The 27,112-nt window shown below is 33.6% G+C and overlaps 3 protein-coding genes across 4 annotated transcripts; 1 reads left to right on the forward strand and 2 right to left on the reverse strand.

Moving 5' to 3' along the window:
- The first annotated feature begins 2,192 nt into the window (after positions 1-2,192).
- On the forward strand, positions 2,193-9,149 carry LOC101255383 (probable Ufm1-specific protease). Of its 2 annotated transcripts, none has more exons than XM_010320738.4 (13): positions 2,193-2,619; positions 2,711-3,073; positions 3,986-4,230; positions 4,403-4,490; positions 4,618-4,793; positions 5,638-5,728; positions 5,817-5,936; positions 6,025-6,072; positions 6,158-6,234; positions 6,588-6,676; positions 8,131-8,242; positions 8,557-8,659; positions 8,769-9,149. In XM_010320738.4, exons 1-13 carry the CDS (start codon positions 2,430-2,432, stop codon positions 8,996-8,998), a joined length of 1,932 nt encoding a protein of 643 aa, XP_010319040.2. In that variant the 5' UTR covers positions 2,193-2,429; the 3' UTR covers positions 8,999-9,149. The 2 variants fall into 2 exon arrangements, with proteins under 2 accessions (XP_010319040.2, XP_069151345.1); XM_069295244.1 differs by having other exon boundaries at positions 2,324-2,619; positions 5,817-5,935; positions 6,015-6,072.
- Positions 9,150-13,129: 3,980 nt separating this feature from the next.
- LOC101255081 (probable inactive receptor kinase At2g26730) lies at positions 13,130-17,127 on the reverse strand. Its single transcript, XM_004236257.5, has 2 exons — positions 15,588-17,127; positions 13,130-14,087 (listed from the first exon to the last, which is right to left on the reverse strand). Exons 1-2 carry the CDS (start codon positions 16,897-16,899, stop codon positions 13,420-13,422), a joined length of 1,980 nt encoding a protein of 659 aa, XP_004236305.2. The 5' UTR covers positions 16,900-17,127; the 3' UTR covers positions 13,130-13,419.
- Positions 17,128-17,937: 810 nt separating this feature from the next.
- Positions 17,938-26,459, reverse strand: LOC101254779 (protein STICHEL-like 2). The gene is made up of 8 exons (XM_069295245.1): positions 26,116-26,459; positions 24,094-25,765; positions 23,777-23,996; positions 22,756-22,938; positions 22,426-22,646; positions 19,172-19,878; positions 18,596-18,650; positions 17,938-18,351 (listed from the first exon to the last, which is right to left on the reverse strand). Exons 2-8 carry the CDS (start codon positions 25,696-25,698, stop codon positions 18,280-18,282), a joined length of 3,063 nt encoding a protein of 1,020 aa, XP_069151346.1. The 5' UTR covers positions 25,699-25,765; positions 26,116-26,459; the 3' UTR covers positions 17,938-18,279.
- Between the last annotated feature and the right edge of the window lie 653 nt (positions 26,460-27,112).

Below are 27,112 nucleotides of genomic sequence, written 5' to 3' on the forward strand. Positions count from 1 at the left end.
TAAATATCGCCTGAACGAGCTCATCATCTAGCTAAGGACCAAACTATCAGACTCAAGTCTGCTACACCAGTCTACAAGGATTTAAGCCGGCCAAGCGACGTCGGGGCTAAACTAAGTCCTACCAACTTCGAATCATGCATTTCTAAAACAAGCCCTAGTCAAACCTAAACTAGGGCCCAACATACTTCCGATAACCAGTATTCAAACATACAAGTACTCCAAATAGTAATGAAGGTCAATTAATAATATAAAACATGCTCACAGTTACCCGATAATTCTCGAAAAAAAGGCCAAAAATATGATTTTTAACACCTATGCATGATCCAATAACTACCCAACCCAAATCCCAACTAACCAACATGCATTCACATGTTCGAGTTAAATCTAAGAAAGGAAAACTTAGCCTACCTTACGTGGATCACGCGCGCTCCAAAAATCACTTCTCCGGAGCTTTTCCTTTTTAAATGACCTCGAAACGTTGATACACTATCAAAAATAGAGTCACAACGTTATTACGGTCATTTAAACACTAAAATTGCAAGAAATGGAGACTAATCAATTTCACGGTCAAAACAAAATAAGTGGGATCCGCATTGAGAAATTCAGAAATTACCCTAAATAAAGGTCCTAAACAGCTCTCGGAACTTCAATTCGGGACTCGAAACAGTCCGAACACGAACATGTAACCAAAAATCCAAATTCTACGCTAAAATTCAACAACAATAACAACAACTATTTACAAGAATTTACCAAAAATAAAGGTTCAACTACTAAAACCAATCATACCACGACGATCCTCCCAAAAAATTCACAATATAGGCTCTTGAATTACCAGATTCGAACCTAAAATGGCCAAGAAATCGCCTTCTAAAATTTTCTCAAAAGTTGAGCTCGAAAATGAGCTATGACAGCAGTTAAAACACAAAATTTAACTTAAATCGGGACCCCAAATCAGATTCCAAGCTCACAATGCATGACCCTCGAAAAATCTCACAACTTAGTCTTTTGAATCGCCCAATTTGAAGTTCTAAAGCTCAATATATCGCAAGTTTAAAGTAAGACATAAAAACTGAAATTTGGGCTTTTATAAAGGACGAAGGTGGTCGCTAATAAACCCAAAAATCTAGTTCGGGGCTTTTATAAAGGACGAAGGTGCACCAGATTTCAGCTTTGTCTAATTTCTTCAAAGTCTCAGGAATCCGTTCGGAACCTGATAAAAATAAAACAGATATGCTACCCTACCAAAGTCGACATTCCGGACTCAATGGCGCAGTCGAAATTTCCATTAGAGGCCATCTTGATAAAATGTGTGTCCCACTTCCATCGGCCATTTTAAATCAAAAACTACAAAAGAGCTCGGAAAAATATCGAAAACCTCAGGACACAAAAGAAAGGTCAAACTAGACCAAACTCGACATTTCGTAGCTAGCCACGCTCACGGATTTCTCATCTGAGCGCGTTTACTCAGAATGTTGACTAAAGTCAAACTTAGCCTTAAACTTAAAGTTAAAACGCCTAAACACACCAACTCACATTGAAAACTTCGGGAGTCATGTCGACCATGCTACTAGCCTAAAATGACCGTTTCGAAACTGATGGAATCGTCAAAATTGGATTCCGATATCATTTTCTTAAACTTTTGATCGAAAATGATCGTTTAAGGTTCATAAGCTCCAAAAACACTAAAGCTCACAAAATAACCAAATGAACGACCAGATGACCGAACTGTCAGTCCCAGCAAATCATAAATGACTTGGGATCGCTATAGAAACGCCCTAAACAATGCACAGAAAATAAAACACAAAAATGACAAGAAGAATCATTACATTAAAACAGTATCAGTGATGATCAAAACTCCCTTAATATAATAAGAGTCATTACTATTTGCTTTTCTACACAAGTGAGCCTACACCATCAGTTGGTTAGTCTGAATATTAATTATTTATTTCTCAAATTATTTCTCACAATCAACAATAAAATTGAAATGTGTAAAATTCAAATTGAACAAGTAAAAGTTAATGAAAGAAATATATTGGAGTACCACATATGTCACTGTAAAGCAAGCAACTAAGAGAAAGAATGTTGATAAACAACTGAACAATCGCAATTGATCTCAGAGGGTGTTAATTTTTAACTGATAAATTTGAGGATACAATATTCTTTTAAGAAAAAATATTACATAATTTGAACATACAATTTGTTAGGTAAAGATCATAAATGCTCAAAACTACTAGGTTGACCCAATTTAACAAGGTTTTATTTTCTCTCAGAATAATATATTATTTTAGGATTTTTGCTAATTACAAATATAATTTTTCCTTTTCAAAAACCATCATTAATAAATAGAAAATTATTAAGTCACCTGGAACTCGCAAGTTTCGGCTTGCTGCTCAGTTGAACGCCGGTAAACAAACTCCGAATTTCAGTCAATGGCTAGCGAAAACCAGGACCCGGCTATTCGGATCCTCTGCCGGAGGTTCCAGATTATCAGGAACGAATCGGGTATTCAATGGCTCATCGGCTCTCCATTCTTCCCTCGCTACACCGTTATCTCTACTTTCCGATGTATCCACACTACCTCCTCCAATTCTCTATCGCCGGATTTCGCTAAAGAATCAGGTAAACACAGTCTAATTTTAGCTAGTTGCTTTCCTTCGGCTTTTATCTCTGTATGATTTTAACTATGTATTATTTTGTTTTTTATTGAAAGATGATATAAGAACATTGCTCCCCAAGGGTTTTGAAGTTATTGGAGCTTTAATTGTCGAAAAAGACTGTAATTTTGACAAAATCGCGAAGGAGGCGATTAATGCAGCTTGTAATTTGTGGAAAAGTTTGTCCAGTGATGCAAATTTGGGGAATCTGGAGCTGATCGGGGCTGTGGTGGATTTGAATAACGCTAAGGATGTTCGTTTTTTCGTGTCCAGGAATGGAAAAATGGATAGTCTTGAGAGTGTTAGTTCAATTGTGTATGAAGACAATCCTGAAAAGTTTGTTTGGGAAAGAGGTTGTTTGCTCCATTGTGCTTTGCAAGTAAAATTGCCTTTATATTATCAGCCAAGCAAACCTAACGGTGAGTGCTTCCTTAATTCCCCCTGCATAAATTCATAGTCCGTTCATATCTCTATTTGTTAACTCATCCATGTTTTACGAGACACCATTAAGTTCAACTTTTTATTCTAGCCTCTTCCTGGATAATTATAGTATGTTTTCTATGTGCTTTTCCTTTTCTCAAATTCAGATGTCCGGAGTGAGTATTGGTAGTATACCAGTGTTGAATGTCTCCTGAATTGGCTGTTTATGGTCATGAAAGTTGATTCTGTTAAATTAACAGTAGATGTATATATAGAGATGGATACTAGCTAGTAGATTTTAGAAAAACGGAAAATTGCAAGATTCTCTTTTAAGTCTTAATCTGTTAACAATTCAAGTTTGATCCTTCAGTGGTACCTTTAATGAGGGTGAACGATAAGCCTGTTGAGACCAATTGTAGTTATCAAATCAAGAAAGAATTTGTCCAGGAATACCATCCTTGAGTTTTTCTTTCCTTTTGATCAAGTACTAGAATGCCATTTGTGAGTGTTGATTCAAGTCACAAATTGAGCAAGGTGGATAACTCCTAGGGAGGAAAAAAAGATTTTTTGTTTCTAGCTGAGAAATATCTAGAAAGATTCGGCAACCAAGACATGCCATTTCTCTATCATCATTTTTGCAACTTTTTAGTTCCATTGCTTCAATTTCACAACCGAAGAATTTATGAATAAGCATTATCTAAATGAAGAGATCTCTATTATCTTTATGTGTTTCTTTGTATTGAATTAGTGATTACAACTCTTCTAGGTACCTAAAATAGATTTTTATGCATCAAAACAAAGTGATCTTTTTAGGCTTTGCTTTCCTACATATCAGAGGTAGTAGTGTGTAAGATGTGCTTCCACAGCCTTGCAATTCCTAGTTGCTGACTTTAGCTTGTTTTATTTAACAGATATACATGAGATATATATGCGTGCAGCTGATGCTGTTGCTAGTAAATTCAGAGATCCACAAGTTACTTGCCTAATAGAAGCTTTAAATGAAACTTCTGGTGCTATTGTTCTTCGTGGTTCAGAACTGAGCACAGATAGTTCAAGTTCTTTCTCTGAACTTAAAGATTCTGATACAAAAGCTTTGTTATGTTCACACTTCTCTTCAAGGAGCAAAGTTATTACCTCATTTTCTTCAATAGAGGAGGTATATTTCACCTCAAGATTCAAATACTATTATAGTCAAAGTGCAAATGTGATTTCTTCAATCCAAGCAACAACCTACCGAAATTGAGTTTTTTAAAACTGGAAGTTGTATTTAATTTCCTTCAATTCGTTGTGGGCATGTATACAACTGTTTTAAAATATTTGCTGTTTAGAGTGCAGATAAAATCCAAGTTAGCTTTCTGCTTAACAAATCAATGAATTCTGTGAAACCTTCTGCACCTATTGCTGAATATTATCCAGGTAATGATATTTTAACAGATAATTTGGCCTTTCTTTTATTTATCCTGCTTTTGTGGGGATATATAGATGAGAATAACTTGGTCTAGTTTGTGGTCCCCTAATCAGTTGGTGAATTGTTTTCTTTCAGCCACCCAAGAAACTCAACTTCTGGTCATAGGTCATAAACTAGAAGTGCTTTGTTATGCGTCGAAAGATCTGTCACTGTCTTATGGCATTTCAAAGTTGGTCATCCCTGCACTAGTTGACCAGTTACACTCCATGAGGAAAGTTAATATTCCCGACCTTTTAAAAGGGCATCCAGAGGTGAGCACATTATGTCATTTCTCCACTTTGTTGGGTGCTTCAGTTTTGAAGTATCTTCTTTTTATTAATTTGGTGTTGAGGTTGCTTGGGATGTGGGCAGGCTTGATTCATCACATATTATGTTCAGTGTTAGTAGTAACATACTAGTATTTAACTAGGGCAGGTTGTGTGTAGCTACAAAGTATGCAACCAACGGAGATATCTTGTAAAGTTGGACTTTCTTTAGAGTTGGTAAATAAATGAAAAGCTATACTGTCTGGTTTTCTTCAGAGAAATTTCTGTTGTCTAATCATTCTTCCATCGTTCAAACATTTGTTCAGTAAGAAGTTACAGTATTTTAGAAATTTCATGTTGAGTTGGATTTTAGATAAAGTTTTTCTGGTGGCACTCTGGAAAGTTAGTTGTGTATATGTAATTTGAAATTTCTGAAATAGGAAAAGAGTAGTTCAATAGAGTAGGTTAGAAAAATATGAGGATAGTGTCCAGTATAGAGGAACATATACAGTTTACTGGGCGCTAATTCCATTAATTTCAACATAAACTGGTCTAAGAGAGAACATAAATAACAAATAGGGGAAATGGACAGCAGCACTTACTTTTCATTTTACTTCATCTAGTTTTATTCTTGGTACAATATTATGCATCTTTCTTGGGTCTTCGGAGTCCTTCACTTAATGTTTCTTGTGACTTCAAGTAATAACTCTTCTTATTGAAAAATAGTTTGTTATTCATTTGAACTTATGAATTTACTTACCTTCAAACAACTTTTCCTGTACGTTGTTAAACTAGCAACACTCTTGAATTTCCCAGAAGTTAACTGGTGCTGCTCTTAATTTTCTTGCAGTTGCATCCATATCACTTCCTTCCTCCAGGAATTTTACATCCGATTACAGTCTTATATGAACTTAGTTATGGTGAAACAGAACTGAAGCAAGGTGAAACCTCTTGAAGCTTGGAATAACTGTGAATGTTTAATTATCATTTAGCTAAAAATGTGGTCTGACAAGGCTTGTTTTATGGCAGTTGAAACAAGAAGATCCCTTCATTTGAGACTTGGTTTACCTTTTGATCGCCCTCTTCTAAGAATTTCAAATGCCATTGATGTAGTAGGAAAGAAACATAGTAGCAGCTTAGTCCAGAAAGGTGAGGTGTCAGAATTATATATACATATGTTTAACATGTCTGTTTACTCATGCTTAGAACGCTCTCCATCATGTTATGGCCTTATCAGGTTCTTCTTTTCTCAAGGATGTACATTTGACGATACCAAGTAGTGGTGGTGAGTAGTTTTTTGTTTCCTCTTTTGCCTACCCACTACGGAATCGTAATTTTTATTTGTGCTAACACTGTCATACCCTCTGCAGTTTCTGGAGGTGTGGCTTCTCTGGTTCAAGGTTCTTATCAGTACTACCATTACCTCCATGAGGGACTTGATGACTCGGTAATAATTTCTTTTTTGAAGACTCCATAGGTGAAATTTTACTGGGCACCGTCATATGTTGAACATTGTTATACAATTTGCTTGCTGTACTTTTTGGTTCAAGAAATCTCCTTTCTGTTCATTGTATGCAAACTTTCATATGTATGTACTTAGTTTTAATTTGTATTTTGTTTTCCTTGGTTCTGAAGCTTTTCTTTCACTTTCACTTCCACTTCCACTTTCTTTTTTTTTAAAAAAAAATCTAATAGTATGTTATTGGTTGATGGATTGAGAAATGCTACATTGCTACTGTTAGATTACAGTAATACTTAGCTAGGTAGCTTATTTAATAGTCACCATTATATACCTCACAGGGTTGGGGCTGTGCTTACCGCTCTCTGCAAACAATCATTTCATGGTTCAAGTTGCAAAATTACACTTCAATTGATGTCCCGTCACACAGGTATCATGTAGATCCTTTAGCTACAGTGATTAAAGTGTCTTTTTGTAGGTGATTAGTTTGCCTGAACGTATTTTCGTTTGATGCCTTAGGTCAGTACTAATTATACATGCTTGCTCAGTGTTTTTTTCCTTAGCTCACAGCTCTGTTTTCATAACAAGAAACTGCTAGATATAGATGTTAAAACACTCCATTTGCATTCGCTTCAAAATAGAGCACTGGAATACGGGCTAGTTGGTTTGATGAAAATTGTTATTAGGGTGATTTAAAAGAGAGTTAAAGGAGGATTACAACAAATCCATTTTATAGGTTATAGCCTCTTTCCAGTTTCCACTGTAAAAGCGAGTACAATGTGACTTACTATCTTGCAGATAGCATCGCTGTTCCGACAAAGGAAGCCGATTTCTATCTTCATAAATAATAGTGACTCTGTTTCAATCTCTGTGTTTGTTTTATCCTTTCTTAGTCTGTTTATAAAGAATGTCACCTTCTATTACTGCCCCATCTGTCCCAATTCATATGAAGGTGTTTGGCTAAGCATTGAGTTTTAAGAGAAAAAAAAGACTTTTGGAAATTGTGGTCTAAATCAATCCACAAAAAAATTATGGCTATAAATCATCTTATTAAGGGTAAATGAGTAGCTTAAAGTTAAATTGTTGCTAAATATAGAAAGATGTCATTCTTTTTGGGACAAATAAAAAAGATAAGTCTTTAATTTCATCCCACATGACTGTTTAAAACCACAAGTTCAAAGAGCACTTCTGTACATTATATATATCCTTAGTTTGAGAACAAAATTTAAAAATCTTCTCTTCTTTCTTAAACTCCATGCCTAGTCAAACCAAGATAGATAATGAAAAGGAGAGTATACATATTAAGCATGCAGGTCCACCTCAGTGTTCTCAAAGGCGATTAGCGTAAAAAAGCTCTAAAATATGCTGGGGCTTTAAGTTCAAACTGCAAATAAAGCGTGGGCTTTTAATGCAAAAAGGCGCCAAGGGAGAAATACATATGTTTAGCCCAAGAGTAATAATTATAAACATGAATTGCAAATATATTGACCAAGAAATTGAATATTTTTATGATAAAGTGATAAACCAATTGTTTAGTGTAACCTCTTTAGAAGAGGCTCATTGGCAAGGAAAAGTATGCCTAAGAACTTTGATGACGACACTTGAGCGTACATAAAGCGAAGTGAGGCGAGGCGAAGCGCTCAACACGTTTTGATCCTCAATTCAGGGCTTAAGTGCCCCTTTGACATCACTGGTCCACCTTCACAACTTAGCAAAGACATACTGATTACTTTGCAGTGAAATAAATAGAGCTCCAAATTTCTACTAAAAGCGTCAACTAATCTATAGTAATCACACTGCAGTATGTGCTTATGTAATCTTAAATGAACATCATATCTTCAGTAAAAATTTATTGTTCTGAAAGTGAATTGCACATTCTTTCAGGGAAATACAACAGGCACTTGTAGAGATTGGTGACAAAGATCCTTCATTTATAGGGTCACGTGAATGGATTGGAGCCATTGAACTGAGTTTTGTGTTGGATAAACTAATTGGAGTAAGTTTGAGCCTATCTTGAAGTGTTAATAAAATACCTATTGAGTTTTGCTTTAGATAAATTTTATGCTTTTGACTATCTTTTTTCGTTCTTTAGCTGTTAATTGTACTCCCCTTTAAACTTCTCAATTTCATTGCTTTACAAAACTGGTTCAACCTTTTATACACCTCAATTTCACGGGTCTATACACACACTTGGTGAAATGTTTGGTGTGTAAAAGGGTCCCCCATGATACTGGGGTGTATTAAAGTGATTTAGCTACAAGGTCAGGGAGTTAACTATGTATTAACCCTTTAAATTACTGTTGTGGATAGGCTAGTTGCAAAATCATAAATGTCAGATCTGGAGCTGAGCTTCCTGAAAAGTGCCGAGAGTTGGCATTGCATTTTGAGAATCAAGGAACTCCTATCATGATTGGTAGGTCATACAGTTACTATATTATGCTTTTGACTTGTACATGAAGTGGTTATTGTCAGACCTACTTCAGTCTTAAATCAGAAAACTTAGCATTTTAGCATGCCTTCAGGTGGTGGTGTTCTTGCCTACACTCTCCTGGGTGTGGATTATAACGATGCAAGTGGAGATTGTGCTTTCCTTATACTGGATCCTCATTATACCGGCAGTGATGATATCAAGAAAATAGTGAATGGTGGATGGTGTGGGTGGAAGAAAGCTGTTGATAGCAAGGGAAAACACTTCTTCTTGCATGATAAGTTTTATAACCTTCTGCTCCCTCAACGGCCTAATATGGTCTAGTTAATCTTAACATACAAAAAGTCCAAGTTCAGATAGACAACAAACAGAGCCAATCTCTCTGTTCAAGTGTGTTGGGGATTGGCTGGACTTAATTTATCAACCTGTCTTTATTTTGTTGTCCTTAAATGAGAGGTTCGAATTTTGAGCTTTATGTTTTTCAGAAAGCACTAGAAAGAGTGGACAAGGAATTAAAATACTCCGCACCAATGTATTTTGACATCCCACAGCTTCGACAGATCGCTTAGCCATTTGAAAACCTTCGTTGATATAATTTAAAGCACAAATTTTGTCCTGTTGTGGATTTGTGGTGGGATCCAAGTAAACATTTGACTAGGTTCACTAAATGCAGGACTGTGAGCTAATGTCGAAATTGGTGCACCGTTCAAGTTTGAATGAGAGTGCTGCATGCAATTTCAAAGCACCACTTCAGAATGAATTGACGGGACTATATTGTTCGGACAAACAGTCAATTTAGATAAAGATGTGAAGCTTTTTAAATGCGAACCAAAAAGGTAAGATATGAGTTTGCTTTTTGTCATATAAAGAAGTCTCATACGACTATGTTAGTCGTGAAAGACATCGTTCCTCTCCATAATTGATAATTGATACTGGTAGAGCTGTCAAAATGGGTTGACCCAGCTCAACTCAATCCTAAGGGATTAGAGTATAATGGATTGTGTTGGGCTTATTCTTTTGAGTAAAGGGCGTATAAAATAGCAGCTCAACTCAGCCGTAAGCGGGCCACAAATTGGGACGGGTTAACTCTTCAACCAAAAAACGGATAACATTTTCCTCTTTGAGAGAATACGAACGTTGATGAATTACACATACTTTAGTATATATTTACAAAACAAATACAAAATGGTCAGGATACAACATTCATAAGTTTCATCCGAGCAAAAAACATTAGGTGATCACTATTTTCATAAACATGACTGTAAAGGAGAAGTGAAAAATTGGGCATAACAACGGAAGTAAAAGAGGTCAAAGTTTATAATGGAGTAATAGATTTGGGTTAATAAGAAAATTTAGTGGGCTAATGACTCTAAAATGTAAAAGGTATGTAAAAAATATAGTCTTGATTTTACATTGATATATCAAAAATACTTATTGATGAAATCTTAACAAGTAATACACTACTTAAAATATATATAATAAATATTTTTAAAATCCACAGCCTGCGACCTAACCTCTGAGGCTTGCGGGATGGGCCAAATGAGGCTGCACTAAAAAAAAACTCATCTCTAAATGGGCTGAAAGTATTATGTCCAACCTCAATTAATTCAAAAATTGAATTGCCTGGCCTAGCGGCAAAACCCATTTTGAGAGCTCTAGAATTTTAGTGGGGACCCAACACGAGTACTGACTAATAGGTGTTGTTTCTTTGAATTCAAGTGAAAGAAAGTGTTAAGTGGGAAAATTGAATTTATCTTTTTAGTTTTGAGTGCAATTTCTACTTGTAGATGCTATAATAGGAGAAAGTGTAAGACATAAAAAAGCAAAACAAAGTGAAATGTTTTATTTTATGTTTGCTTCTTTAGTATTCAAACTCTTTAAGAAGTAGATTTTGTTTGTCTCAACTTCAAATGAAGTACTACTTTTATCTCTTTTGACAATGCTTTTAGAGATAGGATTCTGCAGTAATTTTTGGCGTATGATTATATAATTCAAAAGTCATAGTTATTTTCGTAAATTTCATATGAAATTAAAACTATACAAATAAATTAATACAGAGAAATAGAATATCTATTATACACACATATCCAGATGAAAATACGTGAGTTGTCTCGTGTCGATAACAAAACACTTTTGTTCACATATCTAAGTGAAAATTACCATATAATCCCTCATGCCTCAGTTCACTTTTATTTTGTGCACTTTATATTTTACAGTTTTTAGTAATTTTAAGTTTTTTAAAAAATAATGTATAATTTTTAGATCTTAAGAAATTATTTAAGAAGAACGAACTAATATTAAGAATAGAGAAAAAAATATAGTTTTTCTTGATGTGTTAAAAATTAAAAATAAAATCTAAGGAGTATTTCTTTTTATTTGCAATTTTTTTTGAAAAAATATGCATTTTTCTCCTTTTTATATTTCATTTTATAATACTTATCACATTGAATCAAAGGAATAGATATTTAAAAAATTGTCTTTGATTTTGTCTAAAATTCTATACTTAATGATGACATTAATTGCTAATGCTTATGTCATCCTTATATCTGCCAGTCAGTCAGCTTCTTTTTTTTTCAAGAGATTAAAAAAGATCAGTTTTCTTATATATTTTGGTACCTTTTTTTTTTTTTTTAACTTTATTAATTTTTATTTTATTTTTTTAAAATTTTGTATCAAAATTAACCAAATTTTAGCAAAAAGAAAAAATTACGGGGAATAACAAATATTTAGCCCATATATTAGGTAGGTACTATACAGTATAATTTTTTTTAATTCGTAGCTATAGATTTTAAATTTGTATAGTTTCATTTTTTATTGTATAAATTCAGTATGCTTATCCTAATTATTTATATATGATTTATGAAATATTTCTAATAAATTAATATTTTTGTATATTAGCAAACGAAATATAAATGGAGTTCTGTAAAATCTCTAAATATATAAATACAAAATTTGTATGTATTTACTTTATTTGTCTTTTTGCAAGCGAAATATGACAAGGATATACAAATCGTCATTTCAATAGCAAATGGAACTATAACTATAAAGTACGTTTATTAGTTTTTGTTATTTCTACAATTTTCTCTATAAAAATGTGTGCATTAAGACCATCTTCAATCCGTCTTTATATATAGAGTAAAATAGAGAATGGACACTCCAATCCATCTCTATATCACTAATAATTCTTTAAATATAGATATGTGAATGTTAGTTCTCCAAACTTTTCACACTCTATTTTACTTTTTCACTATTTTATTATTATTTCTATTACTTTTTAATTAGCATATTATTTTACATATAATGATATTAATTAAATATATAATATTCATACTTATTTTTAATTGTAATATAATATTTTTAAAAAATATATCATTTAATATATAGTACTTTCATCCAGAATTAATAGTATTTTATTTTTTTCTAATTTTCATTAATGATATGATTTGAATTTATTATTAATTTTCATTATAAAGAATGAACATAATAAATACGATGAGATGAAAATTTTAATTTAAAAATAAAATACGCAATATGATAATTTAAATACAACATAATAATATAATACATAACACTAATTTAAATACAAGATGAAATACAATACATAACATAATAATTAATTTGAAATGAAACAAGAATCATGCCGAAAAGATGTTGAGCATGCATTCGGAGTTTTACAATTATGTTTTACAATTATTATAGGACTGTCACGTTTTTTGAGGAAATGAAGTGTTACATGAATAATAACTACATCCATTATACTGCACAACGTGATAATTAAGGGTGAACATGATCTTAATGCACCAATTCACGATGTCGTAGAGGTTCCAACTCCAACGACGAAAATGGTGATTAAATGAAAATCTCTGATTTGAATAAAAAATTTAAAAAAATAAAATATTATATCAGATGAAAATTATAACGTAATTATTGAAGAAGAAATAAGGAATTTATATTATGAAATAAGATGAAATAAAAATAATAATATAAATTGAGGAGAGAGAAAAAAAATCCACAGAGTAAAATAAAGTATTGAATTAAAATTAATTATCTGAAAAAATAAATAACTCTATATTTGGACAATAAAATAGAGTAAGATTGAAGATGCCTTAACAAATATAAAATTACCGACCCACACACAACCATCAACAATCATCTATTTCATTTTTAATATAAACCTTTAGTTAGGAGTATTTCTTCCAACGAATCATATACAATATAAATTTAAATTAATTAGAATTTTAAATAGATATCAAATATCGAACGAAAATTAAGAAAATTAAAAAAAAATCATAGAGTCCATGAAGTGCATGTGATTTAACACCTTGCAGTCAGACCAAATCCACCTAATCTTATATTAAAATATTATTAGTACTACCACCTCTCACAAATTCTTAGAATTCCAAGATGTAACCTTTTGAATTGCTAGTTGACAAATATTAAACTAATAATGGGATGTGTAAATCAACAGCTTTTTATACCAAAAGAATCACATGATTTTTTTTAAACTCACAAGGTCAATTTCCCAATCACTTCCAACTGAAATATTCAAATTTCTCAACTAACCATCTGTAAAAATCATTCCACAAATTTTCTCAAAATAATAATTTCAAGAAGAAGAAAAAAAATGAAATAAAATAAAAACACATAAAAAGGCTCCCCACCTAAGAATCTAATACAATTTACTTTAGGCTTTTCTGAGAATTTTTGACAAATCAAGCCATCCATTTTTATGATTAATTTTCTTTTTATGGTGTAACACCATGAGGTGAACCTCTAGACTCCTGAGGTGTTTGGCCTTCAGAACCTTTAGAGGGATCGTCGGAGGATTGTCTAAGACCATCATCTGTATCACCACGATTCATTTCTTCGATCATCCTAACCACCTCGGTCATGGCAGGTCTTTGGTCTGGCATGGTAGCAACACATGCCATACCTATCTGAAGTAGTTGTACCATCTCTTCTTCCACATTATGGTATCGCATTAGTTCAACATCAAACACCTCCGCGGTCCATTCTTCTCTTACAACACTTTGGACCCATCTAGGCAAATCAATGCCTTCTTCACCTAGTGAAGCTTGGTTTGGAGCTTTACCCGTTAAGAGCTCCAACATTAACACTCCAAAGCTATACACATCCGATTTATAGGTGACTTTTCTAGTTTCAAGAACCTCAGGTGCACGATATCCTGCAACACGGTGGTTAACTGGTGCAGAGGTGGAGAATAGAGGGTTCAATCCGTAGTCGGATACACATGCATCTTGGTTATCTTGTTTAAGGAGAACATTCGAAGCCTTGATGTTTCCATGTACAACTTTTCCTGAAATATGGAGGTATGCAATGCCTCTTGCTGCACCTAACACTATCCTCATTCGACTATCCCAGTCAAGTGGCGTACGCCCTGATCCTCTACTACCTATAAGAATTAACCACAAGTAAACATTCTTATTAGACAACAAACCAACGACGATCAAAGGTAAGGATAAGTTCAGCGTACATCCTACCTACTCAAAAGTCAGACCTCACTCGTACGATTACACTTATTAAGTTGTTAAGAAACTAATGTCAATGCAAATTAATAAGTTGGATTCTAATTCAAAGCAGTTGAACTACTCAAGACTCAAGAGTACACAGTGTATTATTAGGTTTTCTTTTGCACTTTACTTCACCCAAAAAAAGGAGAAAATGGGTGACAGCAAGAATCAATGGACAATAGAGTAAAGCAGCACGTTATTTCAACAAAAGAAGAAAAATGGGGGACAGCAAGAAGCAATGATGAATAAAGTAAAGCAAAAGAATCAAGATTAGATGAATAATGATCAGACAGTTATAACCACCAAATAGCTTAAAGCCAAAGTAATATAAGCTTTTTAAGTATATAAGTATTGTTTAAGCTTACAACAATTACTACTAAAATCATGATTTGAAAATTGTGGGGTTAGAAAACCAAAGATTAATATTTAACTAATATATTTGATATCACCAAACTCCACAACACTTTGTTATTCCCTCCCCCATTTCCCCCCATGTATAATAAAATATATATATATATATATAACTAAAATAATAGAGGTAGTTTGTTGATTGAGGCAAAAAATTGATAAACATGGAGCAGAGACTTTAAGGCATAGATAGATACAAGCAATGTAGCAAAATAAAAGGTAAATCTTTGAACAAGAAAGAAGCCTTCTTTTTCCACTTTTTAAACTCATTTATAAAAAGAAGGTATGTTGACCATCATGGTGGTCTGTTGCTTTGTAACGTTCGTTTCATATAAAAGAAAGTAAAAGTGTAATCTAACAAGTGTGTCTGTTAAGATAAAGAGATTATTTCTGATATGCTCTCGATTTAAGTAAAGCTTAACAAAAGAGGTCATTGTTCCATTTCTCTCAAAAAAGAATGTTCTGTAGCTTAAGGAATTATAGAAACAAAAAGCGCAATTTGCGGTTGAATTGACAATAAATGTACTAAAGAAGTATATTAAGTGGTACCAAACTTCAATAATTGAGTGAAACAATAATGCAATGCCAGTTCAGAAGGGCTGTAAAACTATGGTTACAATGTGTACATGATCTGCACGTGTATAGATTGAAGCCCCATTTATTCTTCCAAAAAAAGAAACAAAATAAAAATTCAATCTTTTTCATACCTATAAACCCACCTAACCCCCTTATAACTCTTCAAGAATCAGAACAAAGTCCCTAAAATCTAGCAAAGGATTGAATGCGGCTATCTTTATTGCCATTTAAGTTTTAAAACTTTGGTGAAAAAATGGAACTCAAAAGTGTTTGAGAGCAAATTTTAGATATAACAGATAGAGAATTGCAGTAAGGTATAATATAGTAAAACAAGATAGAGAATTGCAGTAAGATATAATATACTAAAACGAACAAGTTTTGAGTTACTTTTAACTAACCATGGAGAAGAGCTGATAAACTTCCAGCAGGCATGTAATCAGATACCAACAATTTTTCATCTTTTGAATAGTAAAATGCTCGCAAAGGTAGCACATTTTCATGTTTCATCTTCCCCATTACTTCCAATTGTTGCTCAAAATCCTTTCGAGGCACAACGACATCTTTAAGCCTTTTAACAACAACTGTAGTGCCTTCTTCAAGAACAGCTTTGTAACTTGTTCCAACACTCCCTTTTCCAAGAACCTCAGCAGAAGCTCTTAACAAATCTTCAAGATCAAAACTATACCCACCCCCTTCAAAGAACACAAGTTTATTCCTTTCCCCTTCACCTGAACCACCGGTTATATCGTCTTTAGACGACGATGTACCAGCCTCAGCCGCTGCCCCTGTTACTGCCCCGGCAGGTCTTGATGCTACCGGAGGTTTTTGTGTCTTTGATGGGTCTTTCTTTCTTCGTTTTAAACAGAAGAAAAGGAGTAACAAGAGTAGTAGAACCCCAATTGCTGAACCTATAGCTATTCCAACTATGGCAGCTGTTGATAGCTTTTTGGATTTCTTAATTGAGGGAGGGGTTTTTGGTTCTGTTTCAGGGGAAGGTGAAGGAGAAGGAAAAAATGGGGTACATGGGGGCAATGGGCCGCCACATAAATCAATGTTACCAGCAAAAGAGGAAGCTGGGAATTTGGAAAGTGCAGTAGGAATTGACCCATTTAGCTGATTATTCGAAACACTGAAATCTACTAAACCAGGCGGATTAATGCTAGGAAGAGTACCAGTAAAGCTATTGTTCTGCAATAAAAGTCCAGTCAAATGGGTCAGATTATTGATAGAGAAAGGGATAGTACCAGTGAAGTTATTGGACGAAAGATCCAGCCTGTTTAACCGGGTCAACCCGGGAATACTCTCGGGAAACTCGCCGGAAAACTCATTTTTTTGAAGATAGAGACTACGAAGAAGCTTAAGGTTAGAAAAATCCGAAGGGATTGAACCAGATAGACGATTGGCGTGAAGACTAAGAACTCGAAGTTGACTCAGCCGGCCTAAGCTGTTCGAAGGAATTTTCCCGACGAGACCAACAGCCGGAAGTCTCAGTGAATAAACAAAAGTGTTGTTCGGGTCACATTCAACCCCAAACCAAGTGCAAGCAGAAGCAGAAGAATTCCATTGGACCCGATTGGCATGTCGGATCTGAGACAGAAAAGCAAGGAGAGCTTGCTTATCCTGTGTAGGCTCTGAAAAAACCCTGTAACGACTCAATCCGAGTAAAGCAAAGAATAAAACACAAAAAACAAACCTTAAAAACACCGCCATTTATAAACACCCTTTGTTTTCTTCTTCCAACCCTCTTTTAAAAAAGAATGTGAATCAATAATGTGGTTCCCGGAAGGAATTCTTGATTTTCCGGCGAGAAGCCATGGAAGAAGATGAAATTTTAGAGAGAGAAAAAACAGTCAGTGTCTTTATGTGAATGCATGACTGTTTAAAGGGAAAGGAAAGTGTGAGTGTGGAATGTGGACCAAGGTGTCATTAAAAAAGCCACTAGATTCCTTCAAGGTGAATTTTTTTTTTAAAAAAAAATATTATTAAAATAATCAAACTATATTCTAAAACAATATTTTTTAAACTATAATATACCTTATCAGTCTAATGTGATTAGCCTCTAGTTCATATAATATTATAAAAAAAAAACATAGTATTAAACATTAAAGCCATTTGGCAGGAATGTTTTTTCCTTATTAGAAGAAGAATATATAATAAAAATAGTAAGAGAATCTCAAGGGAAGCATTCAATAAAAAATATTAATATTTATTGTATTTAACGTAATCATACTTTACATGTAAGAAAAAAGTTTTTTTTTATTTTAAATTTGTATCGATAGAATTTTACTCCCTCCATCTTATATTACTTGTCCGAATACTTTTTAGCAACGTTGACAAATAATAGAGCATAACTTTATACAAAATGGGTGATGTTGTACCGTGTCTAACAAGGTGTAAACCTGGTCCTTATATATGTAATCACTATATCAACTTTTATATTATACTTCAAGCTTTTTATTTCATTAAATAAAAAAAGAATAACTTGCCGGCCTTAGTAATTTGGAGACTCGTTAAAATTAACGTAAAATATTTTCTCTTTTAATTCTATTTAAGAACTCTAACTAAATCTAGATCACACACACTCATTCAGAGATGACATTTCTATCAAGATTTTTTCTATATCGAAAATCGAACTCAAGGCCTATCATAAAGGTGAAACAATTTTACCAAAAAGAATGGTACAAATAAAAAGTGGGTATCATACTGTCTTCACGTGAATTAGTTGTACTTGTAATTTGTAACTAAAGATTTATAACAAAAATAAATGGACCACTCATTTGATATTTCTAATGGATTTCAATCCATAATTTTTTGGCCCACATAGAAGAAAAGACTTGAAATGAGCCAAAAAACAAATTAACATTAGTTTATAGGCCACAGAAACCACAGCTTAAATTTGATACATATATAGTGGAGGAGACCAAGATATCCTCAGGCTGTATATACACAAAGTTAATTAAACAGTTATTCTGGATTAGGACTTCTGTTAGTGCTAACTGTAACAAAAAATGCTTACTTAAATCATGAAAATGGATGAAAGTTATGTTGCACCATCAGTTGTTTTCACTGTTTATGTTATATTTCCAATGGCTAGTTTGCAGCAGAATAAGGTAGAATCCATTCTTGGGGTGGATTTTCATGCTGATGTCTCAGCTGCAAAGCCTGCGTTATCGAACATTACTGGTTAGTAGTATGAACTTTTGGATGTATGGAGATGTTGATTTTACAGATTTTCTAAATGATGATTTCGATCAGCAACTAGTCCCGCGTTCTCTTTTGGCTTAACATAAATAGTAAAGATATCAACAATGTTAAGCCATAAGAGAACTTGGGACTTCGAAGACAGGTATTGATTGGGTACAAGCATGTGTCTATAAAAATGTTAAATTAAAGGTACCATGGTTACCTTCCTGAAGGGTAAAAGAGCAGTTCTCCAATAACGCGACTTTGACTCCTTAGAACTGTTGACAAAAAGAAGAGAACATTCTATCTTTATATTTAATATTGGGAAACAAGAACACAATACTGGTGATAAATGGCTATCTTGATAAAAAAGCAGTTCAATATATAGAAAGATTCATGTAATGATTAGGCAGTCAGAAATGGTTTGTAAATCAGGCATTGCTACAGACAACTCTTTCATTGAACAGGAACTCTGAAACCATGAACTAAATCAGATGTTTCACTCCAGGATTTCGGAAAACAAATTGCCAAACAAGGCATCTAGCAGTTCAAGATCCAGCCATATCTTCTGGTGTCCATTATTTTACCGGTCCATTACCAATTGCATATTGAGATTTAGGTTATAATGCCAATAAGAACTTGGTAATATAAGTTGTGGGTTTCACAGATGTAAAAGCTAACCAAAAATTGAGATCACAAATGGATATATTTTTAAGGAAGATCACAAATAGGATTATAGCACAGAACTTGTATTAAGAAGAAATATGGGAAAAATTATTCGGACATGTAAAATACTTACATATCTAGATCCCCAGAAGAGTGATTATTTAAACTGCTGCAAGGAATGTGGCTTTGACAAGGTGTCTTGCTGGGAATAGATAGAACCAAATTGCTTTGTGGTTGAGTAATCGAAAAAGTCATATGGGAAGCATTTGATGACCTTGATCTCTTTAGAAGTCCTACTGTTCTAGGAAAACAGCTTGTTTTTTTCTCTGACTCTATGGTAAATAAATCCCGGCATCTGCAAGTACTTCTCTCTTTCAAACTATCAGATTCTAACTGATGTGTTTGCAGGGAACCATCTGTCAATAATATCTGGGGTGTATCTGATCCAATGCTTAGTGCATTTCCATCACTGTTTCTTATGGTCACAATTTCTCTACCATGACAACATATCTGAGAGTTTTGTGATAAACACTCAGAGGAACATGTTTCAACAACTTTATCCACCATTATGACTCTTTTAGAAGCAGAATCGGAGATTTCCGATGCATTACTTATACGTTCCATCGTGGAATGCGCTTTACCAAGCGAACAATTAAAAAGTCTATAAGAAAGCCTTTTCATTCTAGAATACTTTTTGGGGAACCAGCCGGGTACAAGATTGATTCTGATCTCCACATTGCAACATAGTGTTCGCTGAAGTGCATTTGCAATGGGTTTCCACAATTTCTCAGCCTTTGATATGTCTTTGGGGCAGTAGAACTCCAGCTCAGCAATTGCCAACCTGGACCATGGATTGGAACATATTCATGACAGGGAGAAAAGTTGAACTATGTAAGGCAACATTCAATAGATTAAGAAGGCATACTGTTTGTTTGTAACAAGTATTTTGTCATCATGAAGTTGGAGAAACAGTCAAAGAGGAACAAAACGTTTCAACTCAAAGTATGTTTAATCCCAATACATTTCTATTGTCCTTTCTTTGGACTCATTTTTTATCAAAGGGATTTACATAAAAATATAGATTTAGTGAGTAGGAGGTTTAAAGGTGTCAAGAGCTTGATAATGTTCTTAAAAGGACAGCAGAGAACAGAAAAACAATAGGGATCATTGCCCATAGAAACCACATTTGGTGCCTTAAGAGTGTATCCAAGTGGGAGTAATGAGGAGGAAAGGATAAACTTGATCTATCTCTTAGAGCTCGCTTGGTTGGGAACAAGTTATCCTAGTTATCCTGGGATAACTTATCCCACCATGAACAAGGTTTATCACATCACCATTGTACAAATGGTGGCACAAGTTATCCCAAACATGGCAACCAAACAAGCTATTTTTTTAGGGAAAATTACTAGGGATGGCAAACATCCCTAAGTAATTATATAATAAGGGTATAGTTTAATTTATTTACTTTTTATAATTATAGTTTTTTTTTTGCTATTATTAATGGGGTCCACCACTCATTCCTAAACCAATCGTATTAAAACTTTTTTTTTAATTTTGTATATAATTTTATACAAATCAATATTATCTCTCCTATTCATATTCCACCGTTTTCTCCTATAATTAATACTTTTATCCGATTTTGAATTTCAAATTGGCAAAAAAAATCACTTTCTCCCTCCGAAATTGAATTCAACTTTCTCAGGTAACCCCTAAAATCTAGGCGTGTATCAATTATTTTTATTTTTTCCTTATTCAACAATTATATATGTATTTTGTTTCTTACTTTTTTCATATTTTTTTGTTGAAATAATCAATCATTCTTATTAGATTATAAATTCTTCAAAATCGGAATGGATAAATTATCTTCACCTATGAGTATTACCAGAGGTATTTCATTGCATGTCAATTTTGTTGACAATTTACCCTCGTTTTTAATGGATTTAACTCAAGATTTTGGGGTTGATGTAGCGTCTATGACAAAATTCAAACAAGTTCAAGATAAACAATCAAAGGAAGAATTGAGATCCAAGAAAAAAACTGACCCAATGACAGTTCAAAAAGTTGTTAACAATGTCATAGCTAGAGGAGAGTGAATCTGTTATTCGATTGGTTTATACAAATTATTTAATTTATGTATATAATGACTAGTATACTAAGTTAATAGGGGGTAGTAGTGAATTGTATATTAAAGGCTTCCTATTATATTTGTTTTTGTATATATATACAAAAATCAATTGTATTTAGTTATAGGAATATGCCTAATATATAATTGTATATTATAATTTTATGTTTTAGTAGTTATATACAAAATACTGGAGTTAAGTATATATTAAGTTTGTATATTAATGTAGTATATACAAAGTCGTTTAGACAAATTACAAAGTTATGTATATAGTGGGTTGTATATTAAGGTAATATATACAAAGTATTATGAAACAGTTCTTAATTGTATATTTTATTAGTTGTATATCAATTACTAAAGTTAAGTATATAGTGGGTTGTATATTAAGATAATATATACAAAGTCTTATGAGGCAATATCTATTTGTATACTAAACATGCAATATACTATATACAATTACGTGAATACAAAATTTACTTAAATAAATAATTTTTTGTATATATCAAACTTTAAAAGTTCATACAAACCATAATATACAGATTATTTATGAAAAGGCAGGAAGAAAGTAAAATCGCATAATCGTAACCCTAGAAATCTCGTAGTACGACTTGAAAAAGAATGGATGAAAATTCTAAATTTTAAAATCAGTTTGTTTTGAGTGATTAAAGGAAAAAATAAGGTAAGGAATTATGAACAGATAGAAGGACTTATTTTTTTTTGAAAAAAAATTGAATTTGAACATTTACCTTAAATTATGGCATTATCTAAATTTATTGTTAGCATATTTAACGCTTCAGTAACAAACCACTTTTTCTAAAATAAAATTGTATAAATAAAAAACAAAAGAAACGTTATATACAAAATTAAAGATACCTAAATAACTAAACTATACCCATAGAATGTAATTAGGTAAACTATACCCATATAATGCTATTTAATCAATTAAGTTTGCCATATATGAAATTTTCCCTTTTTTTTATCCAAGACTTTTTATTCTTATCCCTCACACCAAACGACCCATTAAAGATATAAAATTCTAGCTTCATTTCATTACAGGAAATCTCCTTATTTCAACTTCTTTGGATTAAAGGAGGTTTACAAAGCTCAGAATTTGAAGCATCAACATTTACAAAAAATGGGACACATGTGTGGCTAACGTTATACACTGGATTGAAGAAAAGAATGTAATCAGGTAACGGTATTCACAGAGATGGCAAAGCTGAAGATATATATGATGCAATAAGATGTAAAGCAAGGGAACTGCTACCTTGCTTCAGACAAATTGACGACAACCTCCCTCTTCTCAAAAAGTTCGCAAGGGAATTAGATCCGCACATTTCAGTAGCTTTACACCATATAGAAGCCAGAGTTTCTTTATCATCCTGCATTCCCCTTTTGCAAGACTCCATACTTTCACAAGCGCAACTTGTACGGTGCTTCAAACTCTCACTTGTTGATGATGTACTACAAAGATGACCATCAGGATCTGACACAACAGAAACAAAATTCCACTGCAATGAACTTGATGAACATAAAAATTAGCCTTGTCCCAAATAACAAGAAGTATAGGAGAGTGTCACGCATATCATCCCCACCTTGTTCATATACCGTTCTCAAGCATGAACTTCCATCTTTGGCATCGACTGAAGAACTCACTGAGCTTAATTGTAGAAGCGCAGCAGTCAGCCATGTTGTTTGATTTTTTGACATCCTCAATTGTTTTTCAGTCTCAGAGAGTACTTTAAGTGCATGACTAAGTTGCTGTTTCTCAGCTTCAGCTATATATACAGTAATAAAATGCAATCCTTAAGATATAACAGTCTTCCAAGACAACGAAAAAGTGGGGCACCACCATAGAGATTTAAAACACAATCTTAAAATAATTTTCGGAACAAAAAAGTCGAGTTGAATAGTTTATTTTTTTGTTTCATACCTATCAGTCATAATTAGTTCTAGACTTCTCGTTAAAGAACTTCATCACATAATGTGTAGATGAGTAAGAGCAAAGAATTATCAGATAATAGGGAATAATAAAGATGAGTCATGCAGCAAAACAAAGATTATAATTCTGAATTATAATGAAAAAGGATAGAATTAAGCAGATACTTTTTATGCTCTCACTTATTGAATACCTTTATCTGATAAACTTCCCTAAAGTAGTATTAAGGTGGCACGCGGTACACCAAAAAGGATTTGAGTCCAGAAGTACATACTCTGGTCACTATTATAATTTGCAGAATGGGATAGAATGTATGCGTGAATGCTAGAAAATATTCCTCACCAACAGTTAATATGACCACATTTTTTGCCAGATGATTTTAGACGAAAACACCAATTTAACACTGAATGAATATGGCACTTGCAAGATAAATGTCCATTTTCATCCAGAATTTGTAAACTGAAGTAGAAACTAAAACCTAATCTCAACCTAACTAATCAAGCCACAAGCAACCTTAGAGATGATTTGGAGCTAGTACACCCCATCAGTGGCCCCTGATCCCAGCTGATACCACTGGAGTAATCAGTCATTATCCAAAAAAGGAACTTGATTTGAGACGTGCAGAATATGCTTAGCAACATATAAAAGGACAAATAACAATAGAACCTTATACTTACAAATGTGTCCGCTGAATAGCCTGTCTTTGACTTCACAAGCACTTCTCTGACACTTTCCAGCGAGAATGTCCATAATCAGATTTGCCAACTGTGACACCAATTGCATGGGGTCTATTCTCGACCTCATCAGTTCTCTGGCTCTTTTAACAGTATTTGAGGTGTCAGATGACAATGCCAGATGCAGCAACTCCAGCAATTCATCATCAGAGACGGCACCAATCTGCAGGGAAGATGAATACACAACATTACTTCTTGTTACTTCTATAAAATGAGGATATATAAAAGGAAACACATGGAAGTCACAAATGAACACTTACTAGCTCATAGACTAATGGCATTGTTATTCTTTTGCCAAGCAAACTTAACTGCTCAAGCATTATCTCTCCATCTCGAATTGAACCATTTGATTTACAAGCAATGAAATCCAAAGCATCTTGATTAAAATCAATTCCTTCATCCTCACAAATTTCATGTAATCTGTTCGAAATATCGACTTCTTTTATTTTGGAAAAATGATATTTCTGGGACCGTGACACTGCACTACGAGGCAGTTTATCAAGGTCAGGGGTGATCATTATGAAGATCACATGCCGAGACAATTCTTCCAAGTGATTTAAAATGCTTGTCCATGTTTCCTCTCGCAATAAGTGGCATTCATCAACTATAAAAATCTTAAATTTGGATGAAATTGGAGGTGTCACTGCATTCTTGACAAGTAATCTAACTCTCTCCATTTTATTGATTTTCAAGGAATCTACTTCTTTAACATCCCTGCTTCTTCCTGAAAAATAGAGAACACAATCCCTGCAGAGGCCACATGGTTTCTCAGCATCAGGAGAAAGACAATTTAATGCCGCTGCAAATATTCTTGATGCACATGTTTTCCCCGTACCACGAGGACCATGAAACAGGTAGAATGGATTTATCCGCCCACTAGAGATAGCATTCAACAGAGACCTTGATACCACATTCTGTCCAACCATTTCTCTGAATGATTTTGGCCTGCACTTTCGACTGAGATTTCTAGGACTTTCTGAAGGTGAAGCAAATCCATTTTTATCTCGTGTCGAACTTCGTCTCTGTATGGCTAAGAGTGTTTCACCTATCCCTGCAGACAAAAGTGGTCGCTCTTCCATATGTGTAAGAGGACTTGATCCCCTAAACTTGGGGGTGCCTAACCAGCAGGAGCTAATTCCACATCCACCGTTATCAGATTCCACATTGTCAACATCTTCATTACCATACAGTGAAATGACATGGTTTGAGCTTTCGTTTGGAGCGTCGCTTACAGAAAAGTACGGACTACCTACACGACTGAAGATATTACTAGCTGCAGTTCTAGATGATCTATAATGTTTTTTATGTTTGCAATTCTTTTTTGTTGCATAATAAACATCTTTTGCCGGCACTGCACCTTCATTTGATTCTTTACTGGAACCATTGCCCTCCTCCCAGGCGTTGGAAGATGTAATACGAGCCATTGCCATTCCTTGATCCCTGTAAGAATGACCTAATCTTTTACTTGATAATTTATTTCCTCTTTCTACCTCATTTGGTTGGTGTATGTTAGACATTTCGACATTCCCATTCCAAGCATCCATTGGAGACGAACCCAACTGCGATTTGCCATTCCCCTTATTGCTGTTAAGTTCCTGATCCCCTGCATATTCCTCCCGGTTGCCATTCAACACAGAGCCATTTCCCCCCAGGGCAGTAGTATCCTCATTGTAGCCTACTTCTTGCCTATTCTCAAATCCTAAAGTAATAGCATTACTTGAATGTGTTTCCCAATTCAACTTATCAACCATTGCAGAGAACTTGCTAATCGAATTCGTAGTTGGATCCCTAAGTGACTTCACTCTTCTTAGTGCAACCAGCGTTTTCGATATGGGAACATCCACTGAATGCCGTCTACCATCCATTACTCAAAAGTTATCAATACAACTGAAGTTTTTCAAATACCCCAGAAAACAATGCTGTAGCTTTTACCTAGAATTCAACAAGAACAAAAAAAGTAAAAATTTCAGTCTTTTCTAATTGCTTCACAAATGAACTAAAGAATCAAACTTTCTCATAAGCAATAGTATAAAGTGTATTAAAAAATTGATAGAAACCGCATCTACACAGAACTAAAAAAAAAAAAAAAAAAAAGGGAAAAGATGCTTTCCAATACCCAAAAAAAAAATTATTTTTCGTATGATCTCAACCCCAGCAACAACATTCACAAAATGTAGTACCCTTCAACTGCTCAAACAAAAAAACTCAAAACCCCATTTCCCATTTTCACCTAAAAACACTTGAACAACCAAAAAAAAATATAGCAAAAGGAGAAAACATACCTTTGTATATACAGAAAAAAAGAAGCAACAGTCAACATGAGCACATTCCCATACATATACATCGAAATACTCATATACCCTTTGAAAAGTATAACCCTCTATCACTCAGCCCAAAACAATACTACTACTTTTTAATACTGACGAATCTTTCAGTTCAAATTAAATTAGTAAACAAATACTTTATCACATTACAAATTAAAAAAAAAACCCAAAAAACGACAAAAATTGAAAGAAAACAGACACATGAAAACACAGAAAACCTGTGAATTGAAGAAGAAGCAAAAAAAAATTAAAATAAACAAAATGCACATCGAAGTTCACGAGATTTGACCTCATTGAAGCCCAAGTAAAACAACTTACTTAGAACTAGTTGTTGTAGGGATAAGGAGGTGAGTGGCAGAGCAGTAAATGCAGTTAATGTATAGGGGTGAAAATGATAAAAACACGCCATCACATTGAAGAAAGAGTGTACAGTGGCATGTCAAATAATTTTTTTCAGAAATTCTACTGTTAACTTGCAGTGCGGTGTTTGTGTTTTTTTGAGTTTTTGCAGAGAAAGAAGGTGCTGAAAGGGTACTTTGGGAATTTTAATTTTCTGACGGTTTCAGTTAGTTTGGGTCTTGGTGGCTCAAAGCTGTTGCTAGTATTACTGTAGATTGCTGCGTGGGGCAAATTTTTTTTTGGTTTTACTCATTGTTTCCGACTCCGTTTATTTTTATTTGTCTATTTTTAATATTAAAATAAAATAATTATAAATTTTATTTAAAAAGAGTGATTGTACTATTGAAATTTTATTTATGAATTAAGTAATAATTGAAGGAAATTTAATTATTTTCATCATTATCAATAGTCATTTATTGTACTTAAAGATTACAAACAACTTAATTAATGAAAAATTTAATGAAGATAATGACTCCTTGGGGATACATTTAGTTGTCATATTATGCTTTCGAGAGTTGGTTTGACGGACTTAAAAACTAATTTTATTGTTCCTAAT

The sequence above is a fragment of the Solanum lycopersicum genome, chromosome 3, assembly GCF_036512215.1.
Source record: "Solanum lycopersicum chromosome 3, SLM_r2.1".
Lineage (NCBI taxonomy): Eukaryota > Viridiplantae > Streptophyta > Magnoliopsida > Solanales > Solanaceae > Solanum > Solanum lycopersicum.

Coding starts and splice junctions, on each gene's coding strand:
- LOC101255383 (XM_069295244.1), top strand. CDS start 2,430: ATGGCTAGCGAAAACCAGGACCCGGCTATTCGGATCCTCTGCCGGAGG. Junction 4,491..4,617: donor TATTGCTGAATATTATCCAG/GTAATGATATTT, acceptor GTTTTCTTTCAG/CCACCCAAGAAACTCAACTT. Junction 6,235..6,587: donor ATGAGGGACTTGATGACTCG/GTAATAATTTCT, acceptor TATACCTCACAG/GGTTGGGGCTGTGCTTACCG.
- LOC101255081 (XM_004236257.5), bottom strand. CDS start 16,899: ATGGCGGTGTTTTTAAGGTTTGTTTTTTGTGTTTTATTCTTTGCTTTA. Junction 14,088..15,587: donor TTTATCAGCTCTTCTCCATG/GTTAGTTAAAAG, acceptor TAATTCTTATAG/GTAGTAGAGGATCAGGGCGT.
- LOC101254779 (XM_069295245.1), bottom strand. CDS start 25,698: ATGGATGGTAGACGGCATTCAGTGGATGTTCCCATATCGAAAACGCTG. Junction 22,939..23,776: donor GCTATTCAGCGGACACATTT/GTAAGTATAAGG, acceptor CTGTATATATAG/CTGAAGCTGAGAAACAGCAA. Junction 18,352..18,595: donor CTCTTTTACCCTTCAGGAAG/GTAACCATGGTA, acceptor TCGATAACGCAG/GCTTTGCAGCTGAGACATCA.